The sequence below is a fragment of the Mauremys mutica genome, chromosome 1 (assembly GCF_020497125.1).
Source record: "Mauremys mutica isolate MM-2020 ecotype Southern chromosome 1, ASM2049712v1, whole genome shotgun sequence".
NCBI classification, from domain to species: domain Eukaryota; kingdom Metazoa; phylum Chordata; order Testudines; family Geoemydidae; genus Mauremys; species Mauremys mutica.
The window spans coordinates 242095855-242117957 of record NC_059072.1 but is presented as its reverse complement, the minus strand read 5'-3'; the positions used below and the strand labels follow the sequence as shown (position 1 = coordinate 242117957).

Genomic DNA, 22103 nt, shown 5'->3' with positions numbered 1-22103 from the left:
GAGTCGCCGGTGCTGGCAGAAGCGTCTGCGGCGGAGGAACCGGTGCCGCGGCAGGTTTCGGTGCTGGGCGATCCGGACGGGGCGCACTCTGGTGCTTCGGAGCAGGCAGTGCCGAAGAGGCAGTGGCCTTCCCCTTCTTTGCCTTTGGTGAGAGAGAGCGTCTCTGGGCGGGTTTCTGTGCCGATTGCACTTTCTGTTGCACGGCAGAGTGGCCCGGCGCTGTGGCGGCGCTGCGAGAGTCCAGAGGGACAGCGGGCGGTGCCGCGGCCGGAGGGGTTAAGGCTGCTTCCATTAGGAGTTGTTTAAGCCTAATGTCTCTTTCCCTCTTTGTGCGAGGCTTGAAAGCCTTGCAAATTGGGCACTTAGAAGATAAGTGCGACTCTCCCAGGCACTTTAAGCAGGAGCTATGAGGATCCCCTGTAGGCATAGGCCTGCCGCAGGCCGAACACGGCTTGAAACCCGGGGAGCCGGGCATGCGCTCCGGTCCCGGGTGCGGGTGGGGGCTAATCCCCGAACCCACTAACTATCTAACAATAAACTGATTAAACTATCAAAAACAAGAACCTACAACTAAGATCAACTATGTACAATTTTAGAGAAAAGAACTATGAGGAAGCTAGGGAAGCGGAGGACAGGCAAGCTGCACTCCACTGTTCCAACGGCCGACACGGGCGGTAAGAAGGAACTGAGGGTCGGGTGGGTCGGCTGAGGTATATATGCGGTGCCGTTATGGCGCCACTCCAGGGGGCGCTCAGCCGACCCACTGGGGTTGTTAGGGTAAAAATCTTCCGACGAACGTGCACGCGGCGCGCACACACCTAACTGGAATGGATATGAGCAATCACTCGAAGAAGAACTACTTGCTTACAAAATCAGACATAAAAATACAAAAGTGTCACAGCCACACTATTACTGAAAAATTGCTTATGTTCTCATTTTCACCAGATAATTATAAAATAAATCAATTGGAATGTAAATATTGTGCTTGCGTTTCGATGTATAGTATATAGAGCAGTATAAACAAGTCATTATCTGTATGAAATTTTAGTTTGTACAGATTTTGCTAGTGTTTTTTATATAGCCTGTTGTAAAACTAGGCAAATATGTCTATGAGTTTATGTACCCCCACGAAAACCTCTAAGTACCCCCAGGGGTATGTGTACCCCTGGTTGAGAATCACTGAACTAGATTGCTGTGGATTCAGAATTTCAATCCAGTCACAAACAGCAAGAGCCAGGTAGAGAATTGTGGAACCCAAAGAAGGGTTGATTCTTTGGAATCTAGTAAATATCCACAGTGCCTTGTGGAAACTATAGCTGCTATTTCAGTGCAAATATCTAAACCCAGAAAAACACCACCGGTGGATTTTTTGGTGGTGGAACTTACAGGATTACTGCAGACTTCAAAGAAGAAGAGCTCAAATACTACTGAGATGGATCCATATAAATAGAAGAACGGATAGTTCTGCAGTGCAAGGCTCTTAACAGCAGGCAAGTGGTAACAGCTATAGAAAGATGCCTTTGAGTGTGTTCAATAAATGGCACCCTGCTACTGAGAGTTTTCCAAGAAAACATGTGGTTTTCCAAGATAACACTGAAAGTGTAGCACACGTTCCTAGTGTTTGCAATGTGAACGTTTCAGAGTGCTTTCCCCAGCAAAAGAAACCTTATTAAAAATAGCCTTGATGAGACCTCTGTATGTGTTCTGCCAGAAGATGGTCCACCATTTTAAACATGATGCTGCTGTTTCCAAAGAAAGAAGCATACTACAAGCAGATTGGCTGTAGTGGGACATAGGGCTTGTCTTCAGGATGGAGGTATGTCAACCTACGTTACGCTATTCCAGCTACATGAATAACATAGTTGGAGTTGACATAGCTTAGGTCGACTTACTGCAGTGTCTTCACTGCACTGCGTCGATGGGAGATGCTCTCCAGTTGACTTACCTTACTCTTCTTGGAGAAGTGTAGTACCGGGGTCGACCAGAGATGACTCTGCGGTTGATTTAATGGGTCTTCACTAGACCTGCTAAATCGACCCCTTCTGCATTGATTGCAGCATCGTAGTGAAGACCAGCCCGCAGTCACAAAGTGCCGCTCCTTGAATCATATGTAGAAAACTAACTGATTCATCATTTTCTGCTCAGAAGAAGCAAAGGCGTTGGCTCAGGCATACTGAAACATGGCGAAGATTATTATTGATTTTCTTGGTCTGTTTGAGGAGTTAATTCAACATAGATTATAAATTCTTTGGGGCAGAGACCATCTCTTTGTTCTGTATTTGTACAGTGACTAACAGTGGTTTCCAACTCCATGACTAGGACTCCTAGGAGCCACTACAATACAAATAATGAAGAATACTAACTTGAGTAGCATTTCAGAGATACTTATGTATTTGTCTTTGTACAGCTACTAGGGCTCTGGCAATCCACCTCAACCATGAAGTCAGGGGATCTGAGCCATGAAAAAGCAAATTTTAATTTGAGCAACTGAGCAGTGGGGAGTCCAAGGGAGGATATTGTGAACCCAGCATACTCTCTCTTCAGTTCAAGGTCTTTCCCTTCTACTCTGAATATCTCCAAGCCAGAGCTGCCATATGTACTTGCTTAAAAAACATGCACACAAACGAGAGAGCTCAATAAAGAGCAGATCTTAGAGGGACTATAATCCAGTCCTAGGTAAAGACAGCATGCAAAGATCATGACTGACTCTTGGGTTTTAAAGATGTGGCTGACTGACTGCTGGCTACCTCACTAGATTCAGTATTACATGCACAGGAAACACCAGTGAATTGAGTCAGCATAATGCCACCATACTCCATATCTTCTAAATTTGTTTTCTTTCTTCAGTGTTCCTTAAGAGGTACCTCAGCTTTACTGAGCTGTGAACTTATTTGGTGAATGAATGAATGTTTGTATAGTGCTTTGCAGATGTAAAACATTAGTTAAGTATAAAGAAGTAGTATAATGACGATGGTATTTGACAGTAGAGTGCAGAAAGGCTTGGTTTCTTGAAACGATTTGATTTTAAGTGCTAGTAATGGCCACAACTTGAAATTCCATTTTTTTCTAGTATATTGTACTGCACATTCAGTCTCAAAGATTTTGTTTATTATTATTGATAACTAATATGAAAGCTGGCTTATTGTAAGGTGGGCTGGCATTTCTAAAACTAGCCAATATTTTTAGAACGCAGCACGGTTATTTTATGTAGTTATGTGGTCAATTTGGAATTCCATTTTTTAGTATAAGACTGTGAGGGGCAGATTCTCAGCTAGTGTAAATTGTCATAGCTCCATGGTGCATTACGCTGGTTGAGGATCTGCCCCCTGAATATTGTATAGTGCACAGATTGTCACGTGTCCTGTTATCTGTGTTTTAATTTAGTATCCAACAGCTTTTAACAAAGTATTTAATATTTGAATATTCTTCTCTCCCTGTACCCACTCAGTGGTTTCCTCACATCCCTTGGTGAGGGTGAAGGCTGTTGTGGGGCACTATAGCCAGCTATATGGGATTCCAAATATCTCCTGCTTTAGAATAGGGATGGGCAAACTATGGCCTGTGGGCTGGATCCGGCCCCTCAGGGCTTTGGATCTGGCCCGCAGTGCCGCTGGCACCACGTCCCTGCAACCCCCAGGTCGGGGGGCAGAGGGCTCCGTGCATTGCCTTCAGGCACTGCCCCCTGCAGCTCCCATTGGCCGGGAACAGGGAACCGCAGCCAATGGGAGCTTCGGGGGAGGTACCTGGGGGTGCGGCAAGGGCAGCACATGCGGAGCCCTCTGCCCCCCCCTCTTTCCTCAGGGGCCACAGCACTTCCAGGAGCGGCGTGGGGCTGGGGACAGGGCAGGTGTGCAGGGACCCTGCACTGGCCATGGTGCACATTGCTGCCACCCCAGAGATTCTTTAGGTAAGCAGCGCTGGGCTGGAGCCTGAAACCCTCCTGCACCCCACCCCAACTCCCTGCCCTGAGCCCCCTGCCTGCACCTTGCACCCCTCCTGCACCCCAACTCCCTGCCCTGAGCCCCCTCATACACCTTGCACCCCTCCTGCACCCCAACTCCCTGCCCTGAGCCCCCTCATACACCCTGCACCCCACTCTGCCCTAATCCCTTGCCCTGAGTCCTTCCTGCACTCCGCACCCCCTCCCACACTCCAACCCTCTGCCCTGGCCCTGCATACAATTTCCCCATCCAGATGTGGCCCTCAGCCCAAAAAGTTTGCCCACCCCTGCTCTAGAATCTAGATCAGGGGTCATCAACCTTCAGCACATGACCCATCAGGATAATCCTCTGGTGGAGCCATGAAACATTTTGTTTACGTTGATCGTCCGCAGGCACGGCCGCCCCACAGCTCCTAGTAGTTGCGGTTCACTGTTCCCGGCCAATGAGAGCTGTGGGAAGCAGCAGGCCGCAGGAATGTGCTGTAGCCACTTCCCACAGCTTCCATTGGCTGGGAACAGCAAACCGCGGCCACTGGGAGCTGTGGGCAACTGTGCCTGCGGATGGTCAACATTAAAAAAAACAACAAGGCCTGCCAGTGGATTACCCTGATCGGCGTGTGCCGAAGGTTGCTGACCTCTAATATAGAACATGGAATGCCTAAATTCAGACCTACCTACATCAGGAAATTTGAGTGCAACCCATGACAGGGTTTCAAATTCAGTCTCTTGACTCTCTTCCCTATTTAATTATGAAAAATTAGTGAAGAGAACATTAATAAGCAGAATTATTGATGATGCTCTCTTGGTGCCTTCTCTTTTGCAAACAGAAAGCCTTTATTTAAAAAAAAATTAAAAAATCAGCTGGAAAATTTAGTTTTTGTATAACTGAAAAGTTATAGACAGAACTAAACAGTTCAGTAATGTTCATCTTCCAGTCAGGTCAGTAGTTATGAGCCAGCATTGAATAGCTTTTCTTTATTCCTATTTACTAAGGGGTTTAAAAAACTCTTTTGTGGTTCTCTTAACAGTGGCACTTGGTCAAATTGGGAATTTCTTGGCCTACACTGCAGTTCCAACTGTGTTAGTGACTCCTCTAGGAGCTCTTGGCGTTCCATTTGGGTAAGAATTGTATTTATTTATTTGAATGCTGCATTACTTGCCAGCAAAATTTAGATTCTAAATAAAATCAGTGACCATTTGTGTTCCATCAGGAAAACATAATGCTTGTGGACATTAGTCTCCCCTCTCACATTTTAATGAAGTGTAATAAACATAGTTGATGGATTCTTTGCCCAGAAAGATGAATAGTGTTTAAATGTCAGCTATTATCAACAACTTAAACAGATAATCAAAATTGCACCACGTTTGTGGTGTTAAATGGTCAGTTTTCAGAATGGAGAGAGGTAAATAGTGGTGTTCCCCAGGGTTCTGTACTGGGCCCAGTCCCATTCAACATATTCATAAATTATCTAGAAAAAGGGGTGAACAGTAAGGTGGTGAAATTTGCAGATGATACAAAGCTATTCAAGATAGTTAACTCCCAGGCAGATTGCGAAGAGCTACAAAAGGATCTCTCTGGGTGACTGGGCAACAAAATGGCAGATGAAATTAAATGTTGATAAATGCAAAGTAATGCACATTGGAAAACATAATCCCAACTATACATATAAAATGATGGGGTCTAAATTAGCTGTAACCACTCAAGAAAGAGATTTTGGAGCCATTGTGGATAGTTATCTGAAAACATCAACTCAATATGGAGTGGAAGTCAAAAAAGTGAACAGAATGTTGGGAATCATTAAGAAAGGGATAGATAAGAAGACAGAAAATATCATGTTGCCTCTGTATAAATCCATGGTACTCCCACATCTTGAAAACTGCATGCAGATGTGGTCGCCCCATCTCACAAAAAATATATTGGACTTGGAAAAGGTTCAGAAAAGGGCAACAAAAATGATTAGGGTATGGAACGGCGGCCATATGAGGAGAGGTTAATAAGACTGGGACTTTTCAGCTTGGAAAAGAGATGACTAAGGGAAATATGATTGCGGTCTATAAAATCATGACTCCTGTGGAGAAAGTAAATAAGGAAGTGTTATTTACTCCTTCTCCTAACAAGAACAAATAAAATTAATAGGCAGTAGGTTTAAAACAAACAAAAGGAAGTATTTTTTCACACAATGCACAATCAACCTGTGGAACTCTCTGCCAGAGGATGTTGTAAACACCAACACTATAACAGGTTCAAAAAAGAACTAGATAAATTGATGGAGGATAGGTCCATCAAGGGCTATTAGCCAGGATTGGCAGGGATGGTATCCCTACCTCTGTTTGCCAGGAGCTGGGGATGGATCACTTGATTACCTGTTCTGTTCATTCCCTCTGGGGCACCTGGCATTGGCCACTGTTGGAAGACAGGATACTGGGCTAGATGGACCTTTGGTCTGACCCAGTATGGCCGTTCTTATGTTTCTACACGCTTAATCTCTTATCATTTATAGATCCCTTTCCTTTTTGCTGCCCCCACCTCAAATACACATTGTATTGCATCCTATTGAATTTGGTCCAATTTTCCAAACAAAGATTTTTCCCTTGCCACACCTTTCATTAGCATCAGTGCATGTGTGTGTGTGGAGAAAGATTTGTAAAATAATGTAATATGCAGCTAAATATTTTGAGAGTATCCAGCGTGTAACTGTTAAACCACCATAAAAGAATAATAGTATTTAAAAATAAACAAAACTGTGCACTCCCTGGAGTTTTTTCCACCAGGTGGTGTTAATTGGTGTATTATGCAAAAGGCACCATGTTTGTCACAGAAGTCACAGATTCTGTGACTTTCCAGGACCTCTGTGACTTCTGCAGCAGCTGGCCTGGGAGCAGTCACACCGGCTGCTGCTGGAGCTGTCTCGGGCCCTGCTGCTCCCCAGCAGCAGGAGTTTGAGTTTGGGCGGGGGCTCAGAGCTGGGGATTGGGGTCTGGGGTGGTGCTTACCTGGGGGAGGGGGGTGGCTCCCCGGAACGGTGACAGGAACTCCCTTCCCTCAGCTCCTAGCTTCACATGATGCCTCCACCCGCAGGCACCGCCCTCGCAGCTCCTATTGGCTGCAATTCCCAGCCAATGGGAGCTGCAGAACTGGGCCTTGAGGCAGAGCAGAGGCAGCATGTGGAGCTAGGAGCTGGAGGTTGCTGCTTCCCAGGAACCAGGTAGGGAAGCTGCCCCCCACCACCCAAGTGCTCATGGTGCGCAACACCCCTCCCCCCTCAACCATCCAAGCCATGCACACCTCTGCCCCCCCGCAGTACCCGCAGCTACACCTCCAGGCTGCACACGTCTCTTCTCCCCCACCCAGCTACCATGGCAGCACACCCCTCCCCCACCCCCGGGCCACACACATCCTGTCCCCCTGAGCACCCACAGTATTCCTTGGGCCACCCCACTCAGCCCTGCCTGCGCCCAAGTTTTAGTCATTTAGTCAGGGGTATATAGTAAAAGTCATGGATAGGTCACAGGATGTGAATTTTTGTTTACTGCCCATGACGTGTCCATGAGTTTTACTAAAAATACCTATGACTAAAACCTTAATTATGCATCTGAACTGCATTGATCATCTACTTTAAGCTGCAAAATGTTTGGGGTTGGTGTCATGTCTTCCTTTGCCTTGAACAGTTATGATCACACAGAGTTAAACAAGCAGTGTATTTTGTATGTTTGGGCCATTTACTTGGGGGTGTGCTGCCGTGGTAGCTGGGTGGGGGAGAAGAGACGTGTGCAGCCTGGAGGTGTAGCTGTGGGTACTGCGGGGGGGGGGGGGGGAGAGAGGTGTGCATGGCTTGGATGCTTAATGGGGGAGGGGTGTTTGAATCTAGCCTGTGGTGTTAGTGACCAAAAATCATTGCTACCTCTTTACTGCTTGTGGCCCATGTGAAATGGATTGGTAATCTCCCACCAGATTGCACTGGATAGGTGTCTGCCTCACAGTTGGCCTGGCCCCCTTGTGCTCTCAGCTAAGAGGTCGAGGGTTCAATGGACATAGAGACTGAATTTATTTTCTGCCTTCCTCCCCTGTCTTGGGACAGGTCTGAAGCGTATAAATGGGCTACATGAAGACTATTTTTGGAATAAACGAAGGGCTGGCAAGTAATACCCTAGCTGAGAGATATGTATTAAGAGAATGAATAATTTAGATTAATTTTAATTTTCTTCCACTTTATGAAAGGTCCATTTTAGCTTCTTACTTACTGAAAGAAAAACTCAACATTCTCGGCAAGTTGGGATGTCTGCTGAGCTGTGCTGGGTCTGTTGTTCTCATAATCCATTCCCCAAAATCTGAGAGTGTAACGACTCAGGCTGAGCTTGAAGAGAAGCTTACAAATCCAGGTACTTCAGTCTCTTACAAAATTATGATAGCACTGTCCAGGAACACTTATTTGAAGGGAACAGTTGCTTCCCCAAAGCAGCAACATTAGTGGTATTAAGGCTTCTGCATTCCTAGGCAAATATGGTATAAAGGAGACAAACCACCATGGTTTCCTTACATGAAAACCATCTCTTCAGTGTACTAGAATTCCCTGAGTGTGCCAACAACATAATGTATAAAGGAGAAATTATAGATATGATTTTTTCGAAAAGGGCCTGAGTGAATTAGGTGCCTAACTCCCTTTGATTTAGGCACTTCTGAAAATGTACCCTTTGACAGCATCTGTCATGAAGCTGTTTATTAAAAAAACCTAAATAGACATGGATTAAGTGGTAAACTGTCCTGAGTTAGAAACTGGCCAGCAGACAAATTCGAAGGCTCCGATCCTGGGTTGTCTGAGCTTATAGTTTCCTGCTTCTCGTGCTGCCCAGGAGCCAGCCAGTTATCGGCATAAGTTAGTCTGCTCTAATGTATTCAACTACCTCTGGCCATAAAGGGCCATTCTATAAACTGGGGCTAAATGGAGTATAGAGACATGCTGGTTATGCCCCCCCTACGGCAAGGGGTTGAGAACACAGGGAGCGGTGGTATAGGAGCTACAGTAGTTTCTGCACCACCTAAGGATTCTCCCATGCAGGCGGAATCCTCTATTAACTGGTTAAAGTGATGTTGCAGTTGCTTTATGTCACCAAGGAGGTGCAGAGTAGCCATAACAAGGACTAGGATCTGATCTAAAGAAATAAAGGCTCAGTTTTCAAGTTTGCAACTTCGCAAAAGTGTGGGGTGGTTGGTTGGTTGGTTGTTTTTTTTTTAGTGCTTTGAAATAATTCTCCATTTCAGTTTTTCCTTACAATGAAAATTATTGCATTTTTGCATGGTAACTCAAGAACTGCAAATAAATTATTTTTTTTTAAGTGAAGAAACCAACTTGGCTGTAAGTTGGACATGTAACCTGTTTCCTAAAATGATGAAGAGACGTTTTATGTAGTTTCCTCTTAAGAAAAGAATCAAAACTGTAATTCCAGGAGCTCACTTTAAGGGGTTCTAAACAAAAATTGAATCTTTGTGGGTAAAATCTTGCACTTCTTGTTGCCAAATAACTTTAAGATCTAATAGGATCTATTTTGATGGTGCGCATATACATTACTTATTTATCAAGTGGATGTTTGCTTTTGCACACTGGAGGCATATATGAATGCGCAAATAAAACACGTTGTGAAGTTCCTTTTCTTTACTGCTATTCACTGGACTGACTTGCTTGTAAACCCTTCCTTACCTGCTAGTTGTTTGGCATATTCTCTGTGCTTCATAGATGCTAAACTGGGAACTATTTAACATTTTCAGTTTCACTGAAACTCAAACCTAAAGTGTACCTAAAATTGTTAGTAAAGGAAATGTTTTTGTGCCTTTAATAGTCCAACCAGACCAAAATTAACTATTGAAGTGTGTCCCATTAAAGTCAATGGGACGAATAGGACTTAAGAATGTGCTTAGGTACTTTGCGGAATTCAGGTCAGAGTTATGAATGTGGTTATATCGCAACCATTCTTCATAGGGGACTTTAATAGGAATATAATGTCAGCTTTTAAAAAAAACCTTTAAATCGAGTTACAGTGTGAAACAGTTGGTATTCGTACATTATTATTTGATTTGCACAAAGAGGGTAAAAACAGCAACTGTCATAGTTGTACATTGATTTAACCAATTTCAAAGGCTTTTGTTCTTTAGTTGATAGGAGATCCTCAGCTTTGTGTACATGTCCTTATACGTTACCATGTTTAGGGGTTCATGACTGAGCCTTTAAATATCTCTAATAAATTACCTGGGGCAAAAGTTTCTACCTTGCCATTAACAAGCCATTGCCTTGTTTTCTTTGTTTTTTTCAGTGTTTGTGGGCTACCTCTGCATAGTACTTCTCATGCTTCTCCTGCTTATCTTCTGGATAGCACCAGCTCATGGACCCACTAATATTATGGTTTACATCAGTATTTGCTCACTGTTGGGTAGTTTCACTGTGCCCAGCACAAAAGGCATTGGGCTGGCTGCTCAAGATATCTTCCACAATAATCCATCAAGTCAAAGAGCCTTGTACCTCTGTTTGGTTCTTCTGGCAGTGTTAGGATGTAGCATCATCATTCAGTTCAAGTATATCAATAAGGCACTGGAATGTTTTGACTCATCTGTGTTTGGTGCCATCTACTACGTCGTGTTCACCACTTTAGTCCTGCTGGCCTCAGCCATCCTTTTTAGGGAGTGGAGTAATGTGGGAGTGGTAGATTTCTTGGGGATGGCTTGTGGATTCATCACTGTATCTATTGGAATTGTTCTTATACAAGTCTTCAAGGAGTTCAACTTCAATATTGGGGATTTGAATAAACCTAATGTGAAGACAGATTAAAAACATATTTGAAGGGAACTGGATGGCTCAGGGAATGATACAGAGCCTTCCATTTCTAGGTCACTGATTCCAATATGACTGAGATTGGCAGACGTTACCCTCAGAGAGTGGTAGCTTGTGTAATATGAATTGGTGGCCTTCATCCAGTTTTAATGGACAGTTGTCCACATACCCAAAATCACCATAATAAGTTGACATTAATTGGTATCATTGCTGACTGTCTCAACAGGAAGGCTAAGGAATGAATCCGCATAGAGACTGATGTATCTCCTTGCCCCTAAAAGGTGGTCCATCCAGAAAAGGTTTGATGACATTCTGACAGGCCAGTGTAGGAAATCTTTACATTAGACTGCCTATGATGTCCTTGTTCTGTGGACAGAGAACATCAGTTTCCAATGCACTCAGTCTGGCACCTTTCATGAATAGTTTATGCCCTAAAAAAAATTGTAAGCAAATGGAACAATTCTGTTAATTTCCTTAAAACAGCAATATGTTCACAGTCCAGGCTGTGAATTGTGAAACAAATGTTGATTTGAATTGTGGTCTACAGATTTGTCCTTTGTACAGTAACTGCCTCCGCAATTTGGACTGACACAGGTGAATGCACTGAGGAGTTCTAAATTAAGTCATTGGTATAGAGTAGTGCATCTAACCCTTAAAATCTTTCACTACTTACTTACCAACTGAAACTAGCTCATAGATCCAGCTGGAACTAGCATCCAGATTACAGGTATACATTTTATTCATAACTCTTTTAAGTGCATTAAGACATACAGCATTCATCCAAGAGCTTTTCACGGTTAATGGACAGGAAGAGCGTGAAGGACGTGGAAGTGATGCACAGTCTTGCTGTATATATGGTGGGTTATCCAGTGCCTTTGTAATCTAAAAATATCATTTAATTTGAATGTTTGTTTCTGAGAGCTTGTAACAGGTTAGAAAAATCCAGTTTTGTTGTCTGTAATATTTGACTGTACTCAAATTATAAGCATGTAAAGGAGACAGAAAGGTCAGAATATTTTTGGAAAGGTTTACAAGCCTGAAGTCAATGCTGAGATGCTTTGGTGGCTTCTGCGAACGTCTATAATCATAATGAGAAGTAATTGGTAAGAGGTCTACTTACAGCAATCCAGTATATGTAGAATCCAGTTATACCACAGAATATAGGAATTTATTTAATAAGTAGCTAATTGACAAAATTGTTCTTCAGAACAGGATAATGAGTAAATGGACTTATATGTCACTAGATTGCCAATTATGAAATCAGGCTGTGAACTGGCACTGGTATGAGCAAAAACTTTTTGTGAGATGCACAGGTGTGAGATTTCTTGATTAACTCAGAAGAAGGATGGGTAAGATTAAGGTCTTTAGAAAGGTGGAGTTGAGTAACCCAGTACACACGCATTCAGATCCAGTATTTCACAGCTGTGTTGTAGTTCAGCAGCAGTATTTTAAAGGCTTGTGCAAGTGTCCAAATTCTTTCTCAGTTCAAAGTGAACATGACTGTCATATCTCATCCTAGTCCTTATTTGGCCAAGTATGTTTGCTTATTTAAGTTTTTATTGATTAAAAAGTTCCTATCCTCGTATGTTAGGTGCTTATGCAAATTTTAAAATTATACAATCTCAAACCAACAAGATTACCCTGTCCCAAAGCAACCTCTTTCCACATCTCAAAACCAAGTTATGATAAGCAGTCTCTATGCAGGGGAAGACTGAAATAGCAGATGTATTCTTTGGTCTTCCTATCATCCTTGGAGCTGATACATTTCTGCAGGAATTCTCTTCTCTCCAGCTCCTCCTCCTCCATCTTCTGAACCTCTTGAAATGGAGATGCCAAAAGCCAGCACATATGGAGAAAAGCTTTTCAAGTGGCCTTGCATGTCATGTATACCTACAGCCTTTTACATCATGAATGATAAATAATGAAAAATTTTATTTTTGTTACTCTTCAGAAAATAGCAGTGTTTTTTTATTTCCTGTCTCTAACTGGATCTGGCTCAATTCTAACTTTAAAAGTGTATTGACGTTGTGTGTATTGTCACTGTTGATGGGATTCTTTCTCCCCTTCCCCTCATCCCAGACCTCTTATCTTTTCTAGGTCTTTTCATGTTACTTCTCTGGTTTAAAAACAATTGCACTGTTGAAGTGAACTGTCAACTCTTCTCTCTTCCTCCCGCAAGGCAAGGGAGCACCTTTTGAATAATACTTATGAGTTCCATCGTCTCAGGGAGAAAATAATTGTCTCCTGAGCTTTGGTCTTCTGCCCACTGGGTCCACCTTTTTCACATTGCTTCATAAATTATTTATATCAATAGCCAAAAGCCAGCTTACTTAAATTCTGATTCCAAAGCAGAAATGACAGAGGCTATACATAAAAAGTGTCGTAAAGTAGACTGATTATATTGATGGGATGCATTAAAATATATTTATTCCCACGGTGAAAGGAGTTTCATAGTTTCTGTGGCTTCTGTTAAATTTATCAGACATATTTACATATTCAGTGCTCTTAATCTGTTGAAGTAGATAGATTTTGAGAACTATTAGCCATTCAAAATATGAAGGATTGACATGTGTAGGCACCATTATCATTAGTAGGGGTTACCCACATAAATCCCCCAAACATCCAACAGAAGAATAGAACTGTTTTTGATACAACCAAAAAATGTTTTTTTCTTAAATCCCAAATATCTGTGTATAAAAAGCAAAATGTCTAAAGAAGATAGCTGTTGTACTAATTATCCAGGATACTGTATATGTAAATAAAGCCTATTAATTAGTCACTTGAAACTAATATGAATAAGAATGTCATATACACTTTGACAAGTGATGCTTCCTAATAATAATTTTGGTTTATACTGACTGTATATGTATTTTTCTGAAGTAACTAGCACTGACAGTGAAAGCACTGGATTTTGTTTGTTAAAATAATGGAAGCTGTAAGCTTTACTTTTCCTTTTTATTTTAAAATAAGAGGCTTTTTTATTACAAGAATGATTTAAAGAAAATAAATACAGGGACCTCAAACTGCAATGCACTGAAAGTAGAAATGTACCACTCTCACCTTCTTACTTAAACATAGGACATTGTAATACTTCCTATACTGTCCTGAGAGAGTGTAATCTACAGAACTGCTGAAGTTTATTATTGAAACAAATTTATATCTAATTATACTTAACTTCCTGCCTTCAAGGAGATTAGTCTTTGTAATTAACTCTTTGGGGCCAGGGAATATGGGGTTTAAGTGCTACAGAACATGTTAATGCATGTAGCATTTGCACTAATAATGTTAGGAGCTCCAGAACTCTTAGTGCCAAAGTATTTCATACAGCAGTGTTGAAACTGAAAGATTCCAAAGGGTGAAAATTAGGAAATGGAAAGTCCAGAATACTTTTCAAAGTTGGGGAAATGTTTTTAAAGAATTAAGATTTTTTTATTTTTTCTGTTCAGATGGTTTGCACTTTGCAGGGGAAAAAATGTTATACAGAAGGGATAATCTTGAGTTATTTTTTAAATGAGAGAACTCTTTTTTTGTTTTTTGTTTGTGTATGTTTTAAATCAATTTTAATGGAATGTGGAAAATAGGGATGGGAACAAATATGCATTGTCAGAGGTTTGGTTACTTAAATACTATTGCAATATAGTTACTACAGGTGAAATGAAAATGGACTATTTTAGCTTCCAAATAATGTGTATATAGATTTGTTAATGGCTTACAAGTTTAGCTTATTATCTTTGCTTTTTAAAAATAGATATAGGCATGTTGTATTTGCCTTGTGTAAATTATAAAAGGCTATTTATTAAGGTTTCTGATAACTAACCTATTTATTAATCTGTAATATTTTAAAATAAATGACTAATTTCTAGCTCAATGCTTGTTTGTGACTTTCCTGCTCTGCTTTTTATCATAAAGAAAATATTCTGTGTTTCACACAGGCTTAGCCACCACAGGACCTAGTCCTGATGCATGAACCAAAATTATTTCATTTGCTCATCCACAAAACTTGGAGTCCTGCCTTGAATAGTGGTAAATGTGCTGTTCACATGTACATTTATAGAAGAAGAGTCATGCGAATGATGACTGAATTAAGCACACAGTGACAAGAAGGGGTCAAAGCTTTAATATGTTAATACCATTGCAGTTTGTTTACAGATGAACTGAGCATTTTTCTTAAGCTATAAATACCTGTCAGGGCTTGAAGTCCTTTGCAAACTCTGTATCTCAAATGTCATTACTTACTCTGTCCATACATTTCTATATTTTGGGTAGTTGTTTAGCAGAGTACACCTCTAACCCCATTGCTAAATAAATCTCAGCAAGTGAGAGTAGAAACCACTTGGAAAATTATGCAGGTTGCCCATCAAATTCTGCCTTCAATTGGACCCAGTGCTATAGTGAAATTGGCAACATTTTGAGAGTCGCCATTATGCTATCATGTCTGACGGTGTAGGCTAACAAAAGTGTGAATATCAAGGATGTCTTTCTGAGTGCAGGATTTATGAGCAGGAATGATTAATGTTGTGTTAGCTTCTTTACCTGTGTTGAAGGGGTTATGCCATTGCTACTTCAAATTGGAGTTGGATTAATTTTAAAAAGGAAAAAAGGTGTCTGTCAAAGATATTTTGTGGGTAGTGAATAACAATTAGTGTCAATACACCCAGGCTCTATTTTATATTCAAAGGTAGCAGTGATCATTCAAATGTGATCAGATGTAAAGTCTAAAAAATTATACAGGCTGACACTTCTCTTCCCACATGCATGGTCACTGAACCTTTTGAATAGGAAATAAGATGCAGGATATGTACTTTAGGGATGTTGATATTAGTAAAATTTAGACCTGAAGCAGCTCCACCAGTGCACCAGTAGTGGAAGCTTTAATATAGAAATGGAGAACACATTTTATGTAGCACTGTGTTAAAACCAGCTGAGACGATAGCTCATCTCAATTGATTAGATTCTGCCTGTTGGTATGCATACTTCCACCTTTTCATGTTCTCTGTATGTATAAATGTCCCCTGTTTGTGTGTTCCATTCTATGCATCCGAAGAAGTGAGCTGCAGCTCACGAAAGCTCATGCTAAAATAAATTTGTTAGTCTTTAAGGTGCCACAAGTACTCCTGTTCTTATTATTGTTTTAGTGAACTCAGAAACCCAGATTCTTTGCTGTGCTCCGTTTACTAAGTGCAATAGAGGGAGGCTCCCTGATTCTAGGTTCCATTTTTTTTTGCCAGCTAGAGCGCTTACTGAATTTAGAATATTTTAGATGTTTTAAAACCGTTTCAGCTGGTAAGTCACCCAAGAGACTATGCACCACCTGAGGATATCTGCCCTCTCCCCACCACAGTACAATCCCTTTCCCAGGTTCTCTCTGAGTGGGAAGTATGACTTATGAAACAGCTTATACGACTGTGTGAATGGGACTCTCAGCTTAAGGAGAGTACCCAGCTGTAGAGATGTGAGCTGCTTCTACCTGTTTTGCACTGCCTGAACTGTGCAAAGGGACCAAAATAGGCCAGAGAATCTAACCCAGAATTCCTAAGGATTTTGGCCCCAGTCCTGCAAAGGAGTCGGTCCCTGCAGACCTTCAATGTGAAATTCAATGAGACACTTGAATCACTTTGCTGACTGGGTCTAAATGAGAAGTTACACTGCAAAAATGGATTAGATTAGATGGGTCACCATCATCCTAACATTTGGGATTCACTCCATGTGGCAGCTAGTATTTCTGAAACGTGGTTGAAATGTTATGTAACGAAACCGGCTATGAATTATTCAGAGATACTTTGAACACTTCATGTTACAGAGCAAAGTCTTGGGCTTTGAGATAATGATTCATGATGAAACGTGGGCTAGGCTAAACTTTCATGTTTTTGTCTGAAAAAAGGTTAAATTTTTTTTGGACAGAGGCAGCAATCGAGATTACATGAACAAAAGGAGCAGCTAAAAACTCACAAAGTTCCTTGAAGAAATTACAATACTTGAAGTAATCTATTTAATATTTTACATGTATTTATTCATTGTTCCCTTTAATAATGTTCGTAGAGGTTTCTTAAAAGGCTTTTTTTGGCGGGGGCGGGGCTTGTATTTTTGTGGAGTGTATGGGGAAAAAGTTGCTATAATGGGCACCTCTAGAGCTGAAGTCTAGTGCTAAGTAGACTATATGCATTTAATCAGTCTTACATTATACCGATTTTACTATCGTATTAAACTATATTTAATTTTTAAAATATATAATATATTCAGTATTTCCAAAGGGCATGATAATGAACAGGAATTGCAAACCTTTGCTCAAATAATAGAAAGTTTTAAATCATACATTTTTGAGGCTGAGGATGCAACTTCTGGTTTTGTACTTATTTCCCCATGTCTATCTAGTTTCTCTGCTGAGTTGATTGAGGGTCAAAGAAAGATGTGTCCAAGATTAGACTAGCTCAATCAGTTTTAGGATCCAACAGGCTCCAAATTTCTTTAACACTTAAAACACTGAGCTTTCTCAGATGTTATGCATTTATACACATCTTCCATATTGCACCATTTTGCACAGTATATTTTATATTTTAGTTTAATCTATTTTAGCACTGGACACAAGACTATTGAGGCATGAAAGTACCCCTTTTTAAACAAAGTTGTACAAAATTCAGGCCTCTACATATTTGCTTACTTGGGCAATAGTTCTTACAAGCACGTACATTTAATGTTATGATTTTTACATCAGTTTTAATCTTGTATCCACAAGATAAAATGCAATGGGGAGTAAAATAGGCCTAGAATTTTAAAAACAACAATTGATCCTCAGTATGCTATAGAGACTGTCTGGTACAGGGAGGGGCCATTTTTGTCTAGTAATGTTAAGATTGAATTAAATGAGCAGTCACTTGGTGAGGAAATACAGTGAGCTGCCTCAGAGAAAACAAAGATTCTCTGTTATTTGAAAAATAAAAAAGCAAGCCACATGCAACCATTTATGAAGAAGAGCAACAAGGAGCCAAGTTGACCTATGAGAGAGGTTGGAAAGACAAGACTGGCAGCAAGGCACAGAGGCTAAACAGAATCTACCCCCATCAGAAAAGGTAACAATCATGCACCCTGCTTTCTCCAATATGCACACAGTCCTCTTACACATTCAAAGGCTGTCCTGCAGTTTAAGTTTTAGAGCATCGCAGAGAAATATTGTAGTCTTGTCCAAAAAAAACCCCAAAAAACCCCACCCCTGGGTCCTAAGACTGAGCTGTTAAAGTTGGGTATATCACTCTTATGTGAGGTTGAGAAATCGTCTCAACTAGTCAGAGTATAAAATATACCCGAGACTTTAATAAAAAATAATACTTGTAGTGCATACGGGAAAATATATTTTGACCACAGGAAAGTATAAAGTAATAAGGAAAAAAAGTGGGAAAAGGGAAGATAAGTTACAGAAAATATTTAACCTCCTATTTATCTATCTATTTGAAAAGTAAAGGACAATGCAATTTATCCCATAGTATAACACATTTTTTCCCTTAAAGATTGAAAATCTTTCATTGCTGTTTGTCAGATTTTATGTTAAATTTAAGAAAAGGGAGGCTGGGGCTGACATGGATAGCTACTTTGGGACTGTGCCTGGGTGGGAGAGGGCTTGGGGATAAATGGTTTGCCTATCTGCCTTGTTTAAACAAATAAAAACTAAGGTTGGCTCGGGAAAGTGGGTGTGAGCTGGTCAGGAAAGGAACAGGTAGCCACAGTACAATAACTGGCCTCCCCACCTTGTGCTCCTTTCTGTCCAGTTCATGATAGCACTAATTGGTTCTTGGAGGAAGCGAGGTCGTGCCCCCGCTCTGGTTCCTGGCACAGACTGGAGATCTAGCTTAGCTGGTGGCAGGAAATCAGGACCAGGCCCTCCCTTGCATCTGAGGGTGACAAGGTGGGGGAGTCAGGTAGGGTGACCAGACAGCAAGTGTGAAAAATCGGGAGGGGGTGGAGAGTAATAGGAGCCTATATAAGAAAAAGACCCCAAAATCGGGACTGTCCTTATAAAATCAGGACATCTGGTCACCCTAGAGGCACGTAGTATCGTTTATCGTCCTCACCGCAGTTGGGGACAGAGACAAGGTTGCACAGAGCAATTTTTCCACTAGGGTGACCAGATGTCCTGATTTTATAGGGACAGTCCTGATTTTTGGGTCTTTTTCTTATATAGGCTCCTATTACCCCCCAACCCCCTGTCCTGATTTTTCACACTTGCTGTCTGGTCACCCTATCTTCCACCCCTGGTGCGGCTGGAAAGTGCGTCTGGCTCTCACCTGCCGCAGTGGGTCCCCTAAGCGCTATTCCCTCCCCCACCTCGACTCTCCCACCTCGCAGCCTGGGCCCCACACAGGGTTAACCCTGGGCTCCCAGCCTGCAGATGGGCTTGGCCCCAGACAGAGCTTCTATATCGTGATGCCAACTTTTCCCAACCTAGCGCTAAAAATCTCCCCAAATCTGGTGAAAAATTCCCAGATAAAGTTTATTATTTCAAAATCTCAAAGGAAGGTAATTTGTACATAAGAATGGCCGTACCGGGTCAGACCAAAGGTCCATCTAGCCCAGTATCTGTCTACCGACAGTGGCCAATGCCAGGTGCCCCAGAGGGAGTGAATCTAACAGGCAATGATCAAGTGATCTCTCTCCTGCCATCCATCTCCATCCTCTGACAAACAGAGGCTAAGGACACCATTCCTTACCCATCCTGGCTAATAGCCATTTATGGAGAACCACCATGAATTTATCCAGTTCTCTTTTAAACGCTGTTATAGTCCTAGCCTTCACAACCTCCTCAGGTAAGGAGTTCCACAAGTTGACTGTGCGCTGCGTGAAGAACTTCCTTTTATTTGTTTTAAACCTGCTACCCATTAATTTCATTTGGTGGCCCTTAGTTCTTGTATTATGGGAACAAGTAAATAACTTTTCCTTATCCACTTTCTCCACATCACTCATGATTTTATATACCTCTATCATATCCCCCCTCAGTCTCCTCTTTTCCAAGCTGAAGAGTCATAGCCCATATCTTTCCTCATATGGGACCCTCTCCAAACCCCTAATCATTTTAGTTGCCCTTTTCTGAACCTTTTCTAGTGCCAGTATATCTTTTTTGAGGTGAGGAGACCACATCTGTACACAGTATTCGAGATGTGGGCGTAGCATGGATTTATATAAGGGCAATAATATATTCTCAGTCTTATTCTCTATCCCCTTTTTAATGATTCCTAACATCCTGTTTGCTTTTCTGACCGCCTCTGCACACTGCGTGGACATCTACAAAGAACTATCCACGATGACTCCCAAGATCTTTTTCCTGACTCGTTGTAGCTAAATTAGCCCCCATCATATTGTATGTATAGTTGGGGTTATTTTTTCCAATGTGCATTACTTTACATTTATCCACATTAAATTTCATTTGCCATTTTGTTGCCCAATCACTTAGTTTTGTGAGATCTTTTTGAAGTTCTTCACAGTCTGCTTTGGTCTTAACTATCTTGAGCAGTTTAGTATCATCTGCAAACTTTGCCACCTCACTGTTTACCCCTTTCTCCAGATCATTTTATGAATAAATTGAATAGGATTGGTCCTAGGACTGACCCTTGGGGAACACCACTAATTACCCCTCTCCATTCTGAGAATTTACCATTAATTCCTACCCTTTGTTCCCTGTCTTTTAACCAGTTCTCAATCCATGAAAGGACCTTCCCTTTTATCCCATGACAGCTTAATTTACATAACAGCCTTTGGTGAGGGACCTTGTCAAAGGCTTTCTGGAAATCTAAGTACACTATGTCCACCGGATCTCCCTTGTCCACATGTTTGTTGACCCCTTCAAAGAACTCTAATAGATTAGTAAGACACAATTTCCCTTTACAGAAACTATGTTGACTATTGCTCAACAGTTTGTTTTTCTATGTGTTTGACAATTTTATTCTTAACTATGGTTTCAACTAATTTGCCCGGTACCGACGTTAGACTTACCAGTCTGTAATTGCCGGGATCACTTCTAGAGCCCTTTTAAAATATTGGCGTTACATTAGCTAACTTCCAGTCATTGGGTACCGAAGCTGATTTAAAGGACAGGTTACAAACCTTAGTTAATAGTTCTGCAACTTCACATTTGAGTTCTTTCAGAACTCTTGGGTGAATGCCATCTGGTCCCAGTGACTTGTTAATGTTGAGTTTATCAATTAATTCCAAAACCTCCTCTAGTGACACTTCAATCTGTGACAGTTCCTCAGATTTGTCACCTACAAAAGCCAGCTCAGGTTTGGGAATCTCCCTAACATCCTCAGCCGTGAAGACTGAAGCAAAGAATCCATTTAGTTGCTCCGCAATGACTTTATCGTCTTTAAGCGCTCCTTTTGTATCTCAATCATCAAGGGGCCCCACTGGTTGTTTAGCAGGCTTCCTGCTTCTGATGTACTTAAAAAACATTTTATTACCTTTAGAGTTTTTGGCTAGCCGTTCTTCAAACTCCTCTTTGGCTTTTCTTATTACACTCTTGCACTTAATTTGGCAGTGTTTATGCTCCTTTCTTTTTGCCTCACTAGGATTTGACTTCCATTTTTTAAAGGAAGTCTTTTTTATCTCTCACTGCTTCTTTTACATGGTTAGTAAGCCACGGTAGCTCTTTTTTTAGTTCTTTTACTGTGTTTCTTAATTTGGGGTATACATTGAAGTTGGGCCTCTATTATGGTGTCTTTAAAAAGCGCTCATGCAGCTTGCAGGGATTTCACTTTAGTCACTGTACCTTTTAACTTCTGTTTAACTAACCCCCTCATTTTTGCAAAGTTCCCCCTTTTGAAATTAAATGCCACAGTGTTGGGCTGTTGAGATGTTCTTCCCACCACAGGGATGTTGAATGCTATTGTCAGGGCCGGCGTTTCCATTAGGCGACCCTAGGCGGTCGCCTAGGGCGCCAGGATTCGGGGGGCGGCATTTTGTGCACTCCCCACAGGCGCACGGGAGCTTCCGGTTCCGCTCCTGTCGCACCGCCGAAGAAGAACCTTCTGCCAACGTGCCGCGGAAAACAGCGGCAGGCAATTGAGCAGCTCAATGACTGCTGCTGTCGCCTGCGGCATTTCGGCGGAGGGTCCTTCTTCGGCGGCGTGATGGGAGCAGAACCAAAAGCTCCCGCGCGCCCTGTGGGGAGTGCACAAAATGCCACCCCCCGAATTCTGCCTAAGGTGCCAGAAACCCTGGCGTTGCTCCTGGCTATTGTATTATGGTCACTATTTCCAAGCGGTCCTGCTATAGTTACCTCTTGGACCAGCTCCACTAAGGATTAAATCTAGAGTTGCCTCTCCCCTTGTGGGTTCCTGTACCAGCTGCTCCATGAAGCA

The 22103-nt window shown here is 41.8% G+C and overlaps 1 protein-coding gene across 1 annotated transcript in view; it reads left to right on the top strand.

The window, feature by feature from the left end:
* The window catches only part of NIPA1 (NIPA magnesium transporter 1), a 30462-nt gene extending 15899 nt beyond the window's left edge, over nucleotides 1-14563 (top strand). Inside the window, exons 3-5 of the mRNA XM_045004965.1 lie at nucleotides 4969-5059; nucleotides 8160-8320; nucleotides 10247-14563. Coding sequence (XP_044860900.1) covers nucleotides 4969-5059; nucleotides 8160-8320; nucleotides 10247-10758 — 764 coding nt within the window. The 3' untranslated portion in view covers nucleotides 10759-14563. The remainder of the gene's footprint in view (nucleotides 1-4968; nucleotides 5060-8159; nucleotides 8321-10246) is intronic.
* Nucleotides 14564-22103: the final 7540 nt, after the last annotated feature.